At 42.6% G+C, this 15,714-nt stretch overlaps 2 protein-coding genes across 5 annotated transcripts in view; one reads left to right on the forward strand and one right to left on the reverse strand.

The window, feature by feature from the left end:
* Nucleotides 1-15,714, reverse strand: part of ZER1 (zyg-11 related cell cycle regulator) — a 491,045-nt gene that overhangs the window by 128,145 nt on the left and 347,186 nt on the right. The gene's annotated exons all lie outside the window — the stretch shown is intronic.
* The window catches only part of ODF2 (outer dense fiber of sperm tails 2), a 32,321-nt gene continuing 21,583 nt past the window's right edge, over nucleotides 4,977-15,714 (forward strand). Inside the window, exons 1-9 of one of the 4 annotated variants that reach the window (XM_063431418.1) lie at nucleotides 4,977-5,036; nucleotides 6,302-6,504; nucleotides 8,395-8,507; nucleotides 9,829-9,957; nucleotides 10,860-11,030; nucleotides 11,125-11,312; nucleotides 12,170-12,299; nucleotides 12,381-12,516; nucleotides 12,934-13,004. In XM_063431418.1, the coding sequence (XP_063287488.1) occupies nucleotides 8,403-8,507; nucleotides 9,829-9,957; nucleotides 10,860-11,030; nucleotides 11,125-11,312; nucleotides 12,170-12,299; nucleotides 12,381-12,516; nucleotides 12,934-13,004 (930 nt within the window). In that variant the 5' untranslated portion in view covers nucleotides 4,977-5,036; nucleotides 6,302-6,504; nucleotides 8,395-8,402. Of the gene's footprint in view, nucleotides 5,037-5,093; nucleotides 5,121-6,168; nucleotides 6,505-8,394; nucleotides 8,508-9,828; nucleotides 9,958-10,859; nucleotides 11,031-11,124; nucleotides 11,313-12,169; nucleotides 12,300-12,380; nucleotides 12,517-12,933; nucleotides 13,005-15,714 lie in introns of those variants that run through there. The other 3 variants (XM_063431421.1, XM_063431419.1, XM_063431420.1) reach the window with 3 other exon arrangements.

Consider the following 15,714-nt stretch of genomic DNA (forward strand, 5'->3'; position numbering starts at 1 on the left):
CCATGTCCGATCTACAAATTGACTATACAGTAATGCCTAAATCTGGTGGACATCGCTACCTACTGGTAGTTGTGTGCACCTATTCAGGCTGGGTAGAAGCATGTCCTACTCGTACAGAGAAAGCAGGAGAAGTTGTGAGATTCCTGCTACGAGAAATAATACCCCGATATGGACTACCCTGCTCTATAGGATCGGACAATGGTCCAGCTTTTGTTCATCAGTGCCTACAACAACTGACTCATATGCTTGGTATAAAGTGGAGGCTTCATACGGCATATAGACCCCAGAGTTCTGGTAAGGTAGAGAGAATGAATAGAACTATTAAGAACCAGTTGGCTAAAATGTGTCAGGAAACCCAACTTAAGTGGAACGTTCTCTTGCCCATAGCTCTATTGCGAATCCGTAGTACACCTACCAGAAGGTTGGGCCTCTCTCCTTTTGAAATCATATATGGGCGACCACCTCCCGTACTTGGTAACTTAAGGGGGGATTTGAGTCAGTTGGGAGAAGGAATTACCCGGCAGCAGGTTGTAGAGTTGGGTAAGACTATGGAGGAGGTACAGAAATGGGTACAAGATAGATTACCTGTGAATATTTATCCCCCAGTTCATAGTTACCACCCAGGAGACCAAGTGTGGATTAAAGAGTGGAATAATGTACCGTTAGGGCCCAAGTGGAGAGGTCCTTATGTTGTTCTTTTGTCTACCCCTACAGCGATAAAAGTGGCCGAAGTGACTCCGTGGATACATCACTCCAGGGTTAAACCAGCAGCAGTCGATTCTTGGCAAGCTACAGCAGATCCAGAGAATCCCTGCAAGATCCGGTTAAAGTGCACGACTCAGTCGGAGTGACGAGGAACCTTGTGGATTACAAATTTTATTGTTTCAGAGATTGGTAAGTGAGTGAGAAGGCCATAATAAAGCCTGTCCGCTCACCGACGTGTAGTGTATAAGTCAGGAAAAGTCTCGAAGAGACCCCTGTGAAGACGAGCAGAACTCCATTCCCTGCAGCCCTTACATCCTGGAAGCTGAGGTGCCATCGCACGGACGAAGACTGAGGATGACGACGAAAGATGTGTTTCTGATAATGTTTTTATATGTGTATTTTTATATTCAGGAAGGTAGAGGTACCGACACTCCTAGCTGTGAGGTATGCATTAAGACTACAAGAACAGGTAACCATATTTCCCAGACCCTAATTTGGCATTCGCAATACGAGTGTAAAGGAGATGTATCAAGATGTAGATACTTAAATATAGAATATAGTGTGTGCCATTTAGGAGTAGGAGAACCTAAGTGCTTCAGTCCAGAGTATCAACCCCGTACAATTTGGTTGACTCTCAGGAATGGAGATCCTCAGGGGACCCTAATTAACAAAACGGTATTAGAATCCGTATATTCTTCAGGTGTTCTGCTATTTGATGCGTGTAAGGCGATATCAAGTGGTAGAAAGCCGTGGAATGTATGTGGGGATCTTAGATGGGAGAGAACGTATGGGTCTAACGATAAATATATTTGTCCCAGTAGTAAAAATAAGTATGTGAGTCCTAGATGCCCAAATAGAGATTATAACTTTTGCCCATATTGGTCTTGTGTGGGGTGGGCAACTTGGGGACAGACAGCAGACAAGGACATGATTGTGACTAAGTTGCCTACCAATCCATACTGTAAGTCTATGGAATGCAATCCAGTCCATATACTTATAAATAACCCCGACAAGTTCTTAGATAAATATGGTAATTTATTTGGGTTTCAAATATACGGGACGGGTTTAGACCCTGGGACAGTATTGTTTATAGGGATAGAGACTGATACGGTATCCTCCCAGACTCATCAGGTATACCATTCCTTCTATGAAGAAATGAGTATAGATAATAAGATCCCCCATAATGCTAAAAACCTGTTCATTGATTTAGCTGAAAGTATTGCCGGTAGTCTTAATGTTACCAACTGCTATGTGTGTGGAGGTACTAACATGGGAGACCAATGGCCTTGGGAAGCAAAGGAGGTAATGTCTGGTTCTGAGGCAGTTGACCAATTAATATCTTCACAAGCCGATTATCATATGAGTGTTAGAGGTAAATCTGAGTGGAGATTAAAGACCTCCATCATAGGTTATGTTTGCATAGCGAGGAAAGGAATGATGTATAATACTTCTGTAGGAGAATTAACTTGTCTAGGGCAGAAAGCTTATGATGATGATACAAAGAATACAACTTGGTGGTCGGCTTCAAATGTCTCAGAACCATCTAACCCGTTTGCAAGATATGCCAATTTAAAGGACGTATGGTTTGATTTATCCATCACATCTAGTTGGAGAGCCCCAGCAAATTTGTACTGGATCTGTGGTAAGAAAGCCTATTCGGAGTTGCCACAGGACTGGGAAGGGGCATGTGTGTTGGATATGCTCAAACCATCCTTCTTCTTGTTACCTATCGAAACAGGGGTGAGACTTTAGGTGTTAAAGTGTATGATGTGAATCATAGGAAGAAAAGGGGACCCATAGAGATAGGCGCCTGGGAAGATGATGAATGGCCTCCCCAGCGTATTATAGATTACTATGGGCCAGCCACGTGGGCAGAGGACGGTACCTTTGGTTATAGAACCCCAATTTATATGCTCAACCGTATTATAAGATTACAGGCGGTGGTTGAGATTATTACTAATGAGACCTCACAAGCGCTCAATCTTCTAGCGAAGCATAATACCAGGATGAGGACAGCAGTATACCAAAATAGATTAGCCTTGGATTACCTATTGGCAGTAGAGGGAGGTGTATGTGGAAAGTTTAACCTGAGCAATTGCTGTCTTCAAATAGATGACGAAGGGCAAGCAATAGCTGAGCTTACTAGCCATATGGCTAAACTGGCACATGTGCCTACTCAGGTATGGAAAGGGTACAATCCAAGTAGTTGGTTTGGTAGCTGGTATGAGCAGTTTGGAGGGCTTAAGGCATTGGTAGGTGGAGTCCTACTGATTTTAATGTTGTGTCTACTCCTGCCATGTCTTATACCCTTAGTAGTTAGGTCTGTGCAAAGCCTGATAGAAAATATAGCAGAGAGGAAGGCAGCTGCACAGATAATGGCAATTTATAAATATAAGGCTCTAGATCAGGGAGAACCAATGCAGGAAGATGAGTGTTGAAGATTCACATCATAGATAAGTCTGGTCTGGTTCATGGTAACTTGCGGTGTATGCAAACCAAGGTTAAGTGATGCCTCAAGTAATTGTGAAATATCAAGAGGCATCAAAGGGGGGAATGTGGTGGAATCTCGGTAAAAATAAATTTAGTAGGCCGAGATTACCACGTGGCATGTGTACGTGCATATGCTGACGTATCGATCAGTTAGTTGCACGTGGCAAGATACGATCAGTAGTGTACGGAGCATGTGCAAGAATACAGGATGTAGTATTCCCCTCCTCCATTGTGCTGGACAGGCCATGCGGTCAAGCAGGAAGTTAATTCTTATTTGTATTAATTGGTCAAGAGAATGTGCGGGTGGAGCTTAATATGGGAGGAGTTATATGCCTATATAAGGAGCCTGCACTATTGTCCGGGGCTCAGAACTTGTTGTATTTTGGTGACATTAGTCCCTCTGAGTCCCGATCGGTGAACCGAATAAAGAATCTCTTCCTTCCTGAAGAAACCTGTGTCCATCTCTCTGTGCTTGGCTTCCGTCAGTTTCTCCGGTATCACCTTCTTTTCTAGCAGATCCATATTGTGGGTGTGTCTGAATGTATAACAGAGCTCAACAGCAATAATGCTTCCAGTAATGGGTCTTTAAACTACAATAAATGTGTTTAGAACTGTCTGGGAAAATAAAATACACAGTCTGATTTCTGTTCTAAATTAAAGGGATTCTATAGTGCCAAGAAAACAAAGCCATTTTCCTGGCACTATAGGTTTCTAAGGTGCCCCCTTCCCTCTGCGCAGAAGGGGTTAAAACCGTCACTTACCTGAATCCAGCGCCAATGTCACTCAGCCCTGGGTCCAGCTCCACCCACAGTCCGATGGCCACGCCTGCATTAGGATTTCCCCATAGAATTTTAGCTGTTTATATTTTTAATCAATGCTTTCCTATTGGGAAAAAATCTGACACTGGAGGTCCTCATGCTGAGCTTGAGGTCGTCCAGCGTCAGATACCGGACAAAAGGTCCGTTTCGATGCACGAAACTCACTAGTCACTAGTGAGTTTCCTGCATCGAAACGGAGATGTTATGGACTACATCTCCCATCTCCCATACTGCTCTTACACCCATAATGCTGACAAAGCATCGTGGGAGTTGTAGTTCAAAACATCTGGAGTGCCGAAGGTTGCCTATGCCTACTGTAGTGGCTGCCTGGGAGACAGTCACTGAGGGCAGACTTAGAGCTGATATGTTAACATTGCAGTTTCTCTGGAACGGCAATATTTAACATTGCAGCATTAAGTGCTAAGCTGCAGTTTTCCTCAAACTCCGGCCCTCCAGATGTTGCTGAACTACAACTCCCATGATTCTCAGCCTATGTCATTCATAGAATTCTGGGAGTTGTAGTTCAGCAATATCTGGAGGGCTGGAGTTTGAGGAAGCCTGTATTGAGCTGAAGTGGTCTGGGTGCCTACAGTGTCCCTTTAAACTTTAGCTGTTTATATTTTTATTAGTAAATCACCTACACTGTGCCAGGACAGCCCTCCCCCCTGACCACACCACTACACCTAAAGTGTCCCTCCTTGTCTATCTGAAATGTCTGGACGGAATGTATTTCCACTGAATCATTCCTGCAGCGTCCAATGCCCTGACACTAGTAGTAAACCGCCATCTTTTATTCTGGCTGCCATTTTGTCCCCGCGACAGTGGCCAACAGCTTCCATCATCACGTGACACTCCCCCGGCCCCCTCTCCCCCTTAATCCCTTGTCGGTTGTCCAGCAGTTGCCATGGCAATCTCCCTCAGCACTCACGCCGTACGCTGTCTCGTTTGACCAATCACAGAGCAGGACTGGAAGAAGCCCTGTTTAAACCCACCAATCAGATGCCGGGTAACGGCTTCCCGGAAGTTAGTCAGGGTTCGCTAAGAGGGGCGACTTGTGAGGGTTTTGGGGGGGGTAGTTTTATGGGGGAGTCTGCAACGGTGATTGAGGTAAGAGAGGCAATACAGGCAGACTGCAGGGGGCGCTCTCTTATAATGTCAGCTTAAACCCCCATAGATTGCAAGCTCAGTGGGCTAGAGAGCCATGGGGTCTGCTCACTAAATGTGGTTTTACACGGAATTCACAGAGGGATTGGGACATTTCAGACACACACTGGCGAACTTCTCTTTGCAATGTGGGCTGTGTTAGGGTAAAATGTACAATTCTTTGTCCAATCTACACAATTCTCACATTGTTATTCTTCAAAGGACGAACTGTGTGAATTTCATGTTTTTTTTAAAATTTATTTTATTTAAAGAATTTTAAATTCATTTTGAATTATTGTCAGTTTACATAACACAATTGGGAATAATTCTGCCAGTTTAGTAATTTAAACCCCATTATATGAAAGCAGATCTGTCACTTTTGAGTCTTTGAAGATTTAGCCAAATCCCCTTGAAGGTGACATCTCCGGCTTTGGTGGCCGTGGGGTGCAGTCTGCATTTAGTATTTCAGAAATATATCTTTATGAAATACTACGAAGCAACAGAACCACACTAAAGGAACACTGCAAGCACCATAACCACTTACAGCCTGCTGTAGTGGTTATGGTGAAAGAAGTGGCCTGGCGCCATCCCACAGTAAGATGTCAAACCATTTAAGTGGAATTTGACAATTTACCTACATTCTTTGGGCGCCCTTAGCACATGAGCTGCATTTGATGTTTTTGTTTTTTTAGCAGGTTAACTTGGTATCTCTGTAGTGTAAAGCCTATTTGTGGCCACCCTTATTCAATGAGACTGCTCAGCTAATGTTCCCAGCCAGTCCTGATGGGACTGCAGATCCGGCTAAGGTGTCAAACAGTGCGAAAACTGTTTGTCACTGTATTGTGCGACAGTGCCAGAGCACTCCTGTAGTCACTGTAGTGGTTATAGTGCCAGGAGTGTTCTTGATAACCCCTCAGTTAGTAATTAAACCGCTTGCTAACAGTTTGACAACTTACTACAAGTCCTCCGTCCGTCAGTCACTTCTTCCATTGAGAGCCAGAAGATCTATATCTGTGACTTTGGCGTAATTGTATTTTTTTTGTTGTCATTTAGCCACAAATCGCTGTTTAGTTAATAAACCATTTGGCAAAGAGATCGGAATCTGGCAGAGGTGTGGTTTACATTCATTCTTTTTTACCATCTAGGTCGTTTGATGGCTTGGGTAAATGTGTAGGCAGTTGAAAGAGGCATCAGTAGCCATGGGAACTGTTTACTAGGAGTTTGGAGTCACCTGGGAATTATTCCAGCCTTTCTTACTACAATCAAGTGTGTTACAAACGACGGTGTGGTATCTACAATCCACTCTCCAAGTCTTCAACATTTCGAGAGATTATTTTTCAATTTAAAGGTAGGAACATTTTTTTAATTTACTATCTATCAGTTCGCTGATGCACTGCAACACTTTTACATTCTCGTTTACACTAAACCAGGAATTGTGCGGAACTAACAAAATCACTAAAATCCAAATTGGAAATCATAATAAAAATTGACACCTTGGGCAGCTATGGTGTATTATACAGATCCTTAATTTTGCACTAGAACTCCTACTACTGTCACTCATGCTGTACCAAAGCACTTCCTCACTAAACCATACTGCAGCAAATCATTTTATCACTAGACCAAACATGGAACTAAAATTAGCTTTTGTCTTGTTACTGTGCTTGCAGCCAATACGATTTGATAAAACATTGCTTTGGTAATTTGACTTATCACTTTCATAAAGTCCAGATTAGTCTGACACGTTAACATAACGCTGTTACTGTATGTCAGCAGCGCAGAACTTTTCTTTGTCACACCCAATAATAAAGTAAATTACAACACGCATATATCAGATCTTAGTATTAGCGTATTTAGTATGTAGAAAAAAAAACAGTATTGCAGCCTGATTTTTTTTTTTTCTCTTACTGGAATAGTACGTTAATACACTTCTATTATAAGATAAACAGAGTTACTCACTAAACTGAAAATCGTGGACAAGTGACAAGGTGAATGCAAATTATAACACACACTAGCTGCTTATGGAATGCATTTTATTTGTCAAAGCATCCTGAAAAATAAAAAAAATAGTATTTTCTCTTCTCACAATGCCAAATGCATGTTTTTTGAAAAAAACATATGTTTACTAAATTGACACAAGCATTGGGGATTGTTTGCTGTACGTGAGTTATATACAGCATCCTGTAATTTACTTTGTACCTTCCAGTGATATTGCACCCTTCTACCAAGCCCTCACCTCCCCTGGGTGGCATCATCTGTGATCCTCTCAGAAATGGATGTTGTAGGTCTGCAGATCTTGCTTGGCTCCTGGGGATACTACTGCTGAATGTCCCCAAACTATATCTCCTAAGCAGACGCAGAACTACAGCAACTGTTTGTCTTTCGTGCAAAAGCCAGTTTGCAAACATGTATCCCTCTGCCCTGCTAAATCTTTACATATTCTATCAATCAAAAATGTAATTGATGCACAATAACTGAGAATTTTGTATTTTATTTGGGGGAGGGAAGAGGGTGTTACTTATGTTTCTATGAGTTGGACAACGTGTCATTCATTCAATAACACCAAAGAGAAAAAGTTACTTGGACACTATTCCAAATCCCTGTGCATATTTATATAAATGGATGTTTTTAGTTCCACTCCAATAGACATTAGATGTAAGCCCACCTGCCACGTCAAGGCAAACTTCTTAGGTGGTTCCTACACTAACATTCACCTTGCTTGCTTCAGCTTAAAGGGACCCTGCAGTGCCCCTCTCCCTCCCACTCACCATCCCATGTTGCTGAAGGGGTTAAAACCCCTTCAGTGACTTACTGGATTCCAGCGCCAATGTCCCTCGGCACTGGGTCAGGCTCCGCTTACTCTCCTCCCCCGCCGACGTCAGCCAGCAGGGGAGACTTAATGCGCATGCGCGGCAATGGCTGCGAACACGCATTAGACCACCCCATAGGGAAGCATTATTCAGTGCTTTCCTATGGGGATTTTGGTGACGCTGGAGGGCCTATTCCAAATCCCTGTGCATATTTATATAAATGTAGGTTTTTAGTTCCACTCCAAAATTGCCATTCATTGCGTAGATGAAACCCAGATACATTGCAGAGAAAAAATGGAACATATAGACAAAATAAAATTTTAGTAATACAACTATTGATGCCACACTTGCCTACCAATTCACACTTCAGTGAATAATCTTGATTGTGTACTTTAATAACTATTCTCCACTTTCCTCCTCCTTTTACAAAGAAAGAGAAATGAAGAACCGCTCTCCCTCTCCCCCACTGCACGTTCATGTCCATGAAAGCACTCCAGTCCACGTTCACGTGAAACGGACTCAGAAACCTACATCCAAATTACAGGTAAGAAATCTTTAAAGGTGCAATAAATATGTATATGTTAAGGGTGATTGGTAAAAATGATTGATTCATTTTAACACAATGTGCAAAATGTGAGCCTGTGTTTAGGAAGGGTGTTTGATTCTAAGCCAGAGGAGGTTTGGCTAGGGCTGCAGACAATAAAGTCAATTAGTCAACCAGTACTGTTACTTCCTGGTTGTTTAGCTGAGTGGAACTAAACTCAAGAGGCGGGTAAGTTCTAAGTATACCTGCCTTGCAAAGACTTCTCATTGAGTCTGTGATTGGACACATAAGCAGAGGGCTAGAAGCGGAGGGCTTGCAAAGGCTGCAGACATAAGATCTGCACCTTATCCAGCTTCTACATCTCACTAAAGGATTGTCCATGTGAATTTGGTTAGGCAACTGTTTGATATCAATAACTTTAACGGTTTGTCCACCTACCTGGTCCTGCCAGGCATGCTGTTTCATCTAAAGCAGGTCATAATATGCATCTGATATGCATCTGGCTTCCTGCCGGCCATTCGTTGACTGAGAGTGTCAGCTGACCGCTCTCAGCCTAAGATTGCAATCGTGTGCCTAGAAGTATGTTTACAGTTTGCAGTTCCTATGCCTACTATTGGCTCTGATTCAGACAGACCGCTTCTGACAAAATTAGATTCAATTATTGGCTTTTGCTGTGCATGTATCGTGCATCACCAATACTTTTTTCAATGAGAAGCATCTGATTGGACACAAATCATCATGATTGGTGCCTTCAGGGTAGGAGTATTAGGCAGTGATGGTCAGTCAAATAAAGAATACTTATAATTTTATTTATTTATAAAAATAATTACCTTTTTGCCTCATTTATTGCACTTTATACATGGATTCCTTAGAGCAGTGTTTCCCAACCCAGTCCTCAAGGCACACCTACCAGTCCAGGATTTAGGGATTACATAGCAGTGGCTAAGGTGTTTTTAGAAAAAACACCTTAGACACAACTGGGTCACCCCTAAATCCTGGACTGGTAGGTGTGCCTTGAGGACTGGGTTGGGAAACACTGCCTTAGAGTATATGCCTGCTGTATACAACAGCTTTGAAACACAACTAAGGAAGAGATGCAAAGCCTGATAGCCAATCATGGACAGCTGTTAATGCAAGTCATTGTTAATGCAAGTCATCAGCAAGAGGTTGGTTACTGGCTTGCTATGGAGGCTTGACGTTACGTGTGAAGCACATGTCTTCCAATTGCCAAAAGTGCTTCATAATAGGTCAGTCTGCAAGCAAACCATCACTAACATTATCCATGTAGATAATGTTTTCTTCTTCTCAACATCTCCTTCAGCAGAAAGGTGCAAAGAGCAAACTGAAAGGTGACATAGGAAACCTACGTCGTACTGCTAAAGTGAAGACCAAGGTCCCGTGGGTTCCTCCGGGAAAGACAACTGTCCGTGATACTAACTTCAAGTGGGAGGTAAGATCCATTCTGAGTTACATTATTCTTTCCCATAGAAAGGTAGCAATTTCATAACATCATGTTCGTATAGGCATTCTGGAAGCTATATTCCACAGCACACTGAGTGCAAGAGATCAGTGCTACACTTGAAGGTGCTGTGGTCTTGCTTCTTCTGAATGACCTAATCACAGACTGTGCTCGGTGAGTCTTTTGGAGAATCCCATATGCAGGAGAAGGACATTGGAAGGAAAACATATGATTGACCGAGGGTTGGCAATAAAGTGGGACTGAGGATTGAGAGTTTGAATTTACTTCTTGTATCTACACAAAGAAAAACAAAAATGTACAGTTAAAGGACCACTATAGTGCCAGGAAAACATACTCATTTTCCTGGCACTATAGTGCCCTGAGGGTGCCCCCACCCTCAGGGACCCCCTCCCGCCGGGCTCTGGGGAGAGGAAAGGGGTTAAAACTTACCTTTCTCCAGCGCCGGGCGGGGAGCTCTCCTCGTTCGACCCTCTCCCTCTCTTCCCATTCGGCTGAATGCGCACGCGCGGCAAGAGCTGCGCGCGCATTCAGCCGGTCTCATAGGAAAGCATTATCAATGCTTTCCTATGGACGCTTGCGTGCTCTCACTGTGATTTTCACAGTGAGAATCACGCAAGCGCCTCTAGCGGCTGTCAGTGAGACAGCCACTAGAGGATTTGAGGGCTAGATTAACCCATTTATAAACATAGCAGTTTCTCTGAAGCTGCTATGTTTTTTTAAAAATGGGTTAACCCTAGCTGGACCTGGCACCCAGACCACTTCATTAAGCTGAAGTGGTCTGGGTGCCTAGAGTGGTCCTTTAAATATTCAAGTTTTGACCAAAGATCTGACAAGACCTATAAGGTGCAACATCTTCTGCTCCTATTCCACAGGGTTTGACTCATCGTCTAGATGTCACACCTCCTCACATGGAGAAGATGCTTTCAGCTTTGCGTCTAAGCGATCTCTCTACAGATGAGGAAGACATGTTACATAGCAAAATCCATAGTTATGAAAAGAAGATCTATGGTTTAATGGACGAAATGGACTCCTTAAGACACGAGGTGAGCATTCTCACTGCACAGTGGTTTAAGTTCAGGGTAAACCAGAAGACAAAAAAGTATTAAACGTCTGCTTGCCAACTCTTCCTATGGTTAGGTGAACCTGAAGAAGAAAGGACATTTACTGGAGAGGTACGAAGATAAATTGGTTGCATCGCATAGACTGCTAGAGGCCCAGAAAGAGAAGTTGACTGAAGTATCCATAGACCTGGAAGAGACTGAAGATGAAAATAGTCGTCTGAGAAAGAGCATAGACCGAATTAAAGAAGAGAAGGACTTCAACTTGTATGTATTTAAACATTGTATTTTTCTCAACCTAAATCACTTTTATGTCCAAGTTCAAACCGTATTGAAACAGTATTTGGGGTTAATTTCTAAAGTGTGAGTATTTGCGGTATTCAATGTAAATTTTAACGTGAATTTAAAATTTTAAAGCAAAAATGGCAAAAGTTCTTAATGTCAGTTGTGCTTTCAATTTATTCTTTTGCCCTATTACTTCAAATAAACCTTGAATTAAGTAGGAACTAAAGTAAGCAGTCAGAAGATGATGATGATTATTGTAGGAGGCTTGCAGGCCCCTGACCTCACAGCTGCTGGGTGGAATGGCAAGTTAGGTTTTCTGGATCACTTGGTCCTGCAGCCTCTTATCCAGGTATTGAAGGGAAAGTTGCGGGGCACAGTATTAGAGCAAAGACCCAGGCATCTGTCATAAGGGAAGGGGTGGGAGTGAGGAAGGGTGCACAGGACAAGGTGCCTGGACATGTTTTGTTTTTGGTATGTAAGTCTAGGATTTGGGGAACATAGTGCCACCATCTCCTTCACTATACTAGCATGTGAAAGAGGGAGCAGGCAGGATCATTACCTGACTCCTGCCTTGATTTTTAACCTCTCACTCCATCAATCGAGATGGAACTTCACATGGCAGGTCCCTGGGGCAGCTTGTTTGTTTATTTTTTTAAAGAGGGAATAAAGTCCCGTTAATGGGATCATGTGACTCTAGTATGTTTGCTGTAGTTATGACTGATATTGGAAACTCCCAAGTTGTTCTACGGTGCCTTAACTAGAACAAAAACAAAAAGTGTCACTGACCACCTAAAATATATTCACTTATAGAGGCACATGCTAAATTATTCTCTTTTTAGATTGCAGAAACAGCAGCTTCAGGAGGAAAAGTCCCATCTCCTCTCCAAGCTGGTGGAAGTTGAGATGGACGCAGCTGAGGCAGCGAAGGAAGTGTCCGTAATGCGGGAGACCATCCATAGGATGCAACATGTAAGCAATGTATACTGTAACAAAATCTTGCTTTCATTCTAATCTAGAAAGCACCTTCTTCATCATAACTGCTCTTCACAGGAGAAAAGAATGACCTCTACCGATGTGAACCTGCTCACCCGTCAGAAGGAGATCCTTCTTCAAAAACTGAATACATTTGAAGACACAAACAGGGCTTTACGTACTTTGCTGAGAGACCAGCACTGCAGGGAGGCAAGTACCTACTTTATGAAGTGTACAAAGCCACTAGATAATAAAGAAAGGAGACGTGGATTAGCGTCTCTCAAACTGGGAATAAATGTCTAGCTCAGGACCGCATGCAAGAAATAGTAGAAAGACTGTGTTAAAAACCTAGTTCTAATTTTATTTATAATAATGCAATTACACAAAACTTTAGGAAACAAGTAAATAGTGAACCTACTTTAATTTATCATTGTATTTTGAGGATGGAGATTTTATATACTTAACTTTATTTGTGTTTTTTTTTTTTTTGTGGTTTGGCTTTATACTATCTCTTCGTTATTGCAATTCTACAGTCCTGGCCTAAATCAAGGGAATCTAAGTGTAAGTCTCAGGTCTGCAATGTGTCTGTCTGTTGTAATGTGAATTGTTTTCTCTTATTCTCCACAGTCAGAAACACATCGGCTCCTGGAACAGAAAGATATCCTGCTGAAGAAGCTGTCTGATGCAGATGCAGAGAGAGCAGTAAGTATTATAACATTAATGGATAATTTCTGGTGGTTTTTGTCAGCTGCCTGTGTTTGTCACCTCTTTTTATTATCTTATTAATCTATGTAAAATACAAAATTTTCCTTTGTTAAACATTGGTGTCATATTATTGATAGATATTTTCAGATCATGTTGTAGAGTCTAAGCTTTCTGTCAAAGCCTTCAGAACCTGGTGGTGTTGTTTCGTTCAATAGTATCGTATTTCTACGGACGAGTGATTGATCTTTTTCTCAAGCCTTTCACCTGTTTTCGGTGCCTGCCGAGGCGGCATGTATGCCCCAAAAATCACTTTGTTAAGATGTACTGATTTTGGAGACTGTACCTTTTATGTTCATAGTTTATTTCTGTTAAACTTGTGTATTAAATGGAGAGAGGATTTAGAATAAACCTTCAAACAAGGAAAGTTATTTAAAGAAAAACTATCATGACAGATTCATTATAAGCTAGGACATGTCCTTAGGCAATGTATATATTACATATATCAATATCCGTTATCATAGTGGTTTTATTGTGTGTAATGGGCAGAGAGCACTTGCCCTAGAGAGTGGAGAAAATTGAAAGAGTAAGGATAGGAAAAACAGGTGAAAGATCTCAACTAGTAAAATAGAGCCCCCATAAGAGCTCTGGGAAATAAATAGGTAAAAGTAGGTACAAAAACCTACACATACTAGGAGATCCCTAACCAAATGTCACTAATACAAATCAGAATATGGTAAAACAATGGATAAAAAACACAAAAATAATACAAAAGTTAAAGTGCTTGTAATGTTAAATGCAATATACGATTGCTCACTAGATGGCAGCCTTGTATCATAAATGGTCTCACATAGGAGGAGGAATGGTAAACTAAATATTGTGTTACAAGCAGTTGTAGTTTATAAAATAGAATCGAAAAACATATGTAATAAAAATGCAGATATCCTTTAGGAACCAAATAACAATATGAATGAAAAGACTAGCAGTGAAAGAAAAATAAAAAATAAAATGAATAAATAGTCCAAAAATATGTAACAATAAAAAACAACTGACAGTCTCTGGATGTCACATTCTTATAGTGCAGGAAAAATAGATACCAATATCCCAGCCAACACGATGTGTTACTGTCAAAAAGAACTAACAGCAGCAATTATGTGTCAGGTTGTACGTACAATATAACCAATAGTGGTATAAATTGGTAAAAGCAGGAACATCAGGTTATAGCAGAAAGATAATTACTCCTAGACCACCATTGCAGGTATATGGTAATAAAATCTACTTGGTGGTCTTGAAATGATGATGGAAGCTGACAGTGCTTATCAGTTAAAATCTTTGCATTTATTGATAATAAAGGATAAAATACACTCACAGGATTAAGTGTAATGAAACATCAATTGAGTCTTGTGGAGTCAGCAGAAACGGGTAATGTTTGTGCAGGCTGTGGAAAATCTTTTTCCGGCCGATGAGATGATATCGCTGTGCTAGGAGAGATGGAGTACTCCTCGCGTGCGTTCCACTTAGTGCGCCCGATCTGTGTTCCACGATAACTCTGTAGCTGGATCAGAATACGGCTATTGCCGAAAAGCCTTACACGTTTCGTGACAGTCCAAAGTCACTTCTTCAGAGGCTAGTGATCTTCCAGAGCTGCCGCTCCAGTTAATATAGTGATCGCTGGCAAATAGGATAATTGACAGCTATATGTGAATCATTAAAGAAAAAAATCTGCTAATATGGGGGCGGGGCCAGATCGCCATGCTATCCAGTCGCATGCAGGAGAGGCTCCGGAGAAACCGGGCCTCTTAGGCTGCAAACGGCAGATTAAAACGATGAAAGACAAGCTGATGAGACGCCCACGGCTGCGGGAGAGGTAGCGGACCCCGAGATCGGGAGCTTTGTAACCCACGCGGGAAGAACGAGGCTTCGAGGGCTGTGGCCTACTCGGGAGGGGAGCGAGGTGGACGGCAGAGTGGCTTGCCGGTCCCGTTCCACTCCCCCCCTCCAGGTGACTGGGGTGCAAGAAATGTCCGAGGCCTACCCTGCAAGATGGCGGAGGCTTGTGACTCCTCACCTTCCACTCCCACAACACAGAGCCTTATGAGCCGCAAGCAAGATAACTACCTCAACGGAGGACCTTTAAGCCAGGTGCCCGAGGGCTCCAGCGCTGGGAGAGAGGGAGACCGGTCACAGGACCCACTACCCATAACGGACCTTCTCTGGGGGGTCCGCACACACGAGGCGAGTGACGGACCCATGCAGAAGCAGGTATCCATCAGGCGGAGCCAAGTGGGCTACAAACTAGATGAATGCTGTACTCACCTGGGCGTCAGTCCTAACAAAAGGATTTCCAACATACAACTGGTACCTGTGGAAATAGAAGGGGTCGGAGGACCCTTAACTCCCCCGTCAAGTGCCGTGCAGCTGAGGTATCGAACCTGGCACGTAAGCACAGACACCCGCGGACCCAAGACATGTGGACTCTGTCAGAGACAGAAACTATATGTAAATAGCGGGCCGTCTCAGATCAAAGATACCCAGTGGTACGCCACTGCCGTTTTGCTTTTTATTTTAATTGTTCTAGGCAGGTTCCCCTAGACCAGGCATAGGCAACCTTCGGCACTGCAGATGTTTTGGACTACACCTCCCATGCCACCATTATGTGAGTAAGAGCATTATGGGTGATGTAGTCCACAACATCTGGAGTGCCGAAGGT

This window comes from Pelobates fuscus, chromosome 9 (genome assembly GCF_036172605.1).
Source record: "Pelobates fuscus isolate aPelFus1 chromosome 9, aPelFus1.pri, whole genome shotgun sequence".
In the NCBI taxonomy this organism is placed as follows: Eukaryota; Metazoa; Chordata; class Amphibia; order Anura; family Pelobatidae; genus Pelobates; species Pelobates fuscus.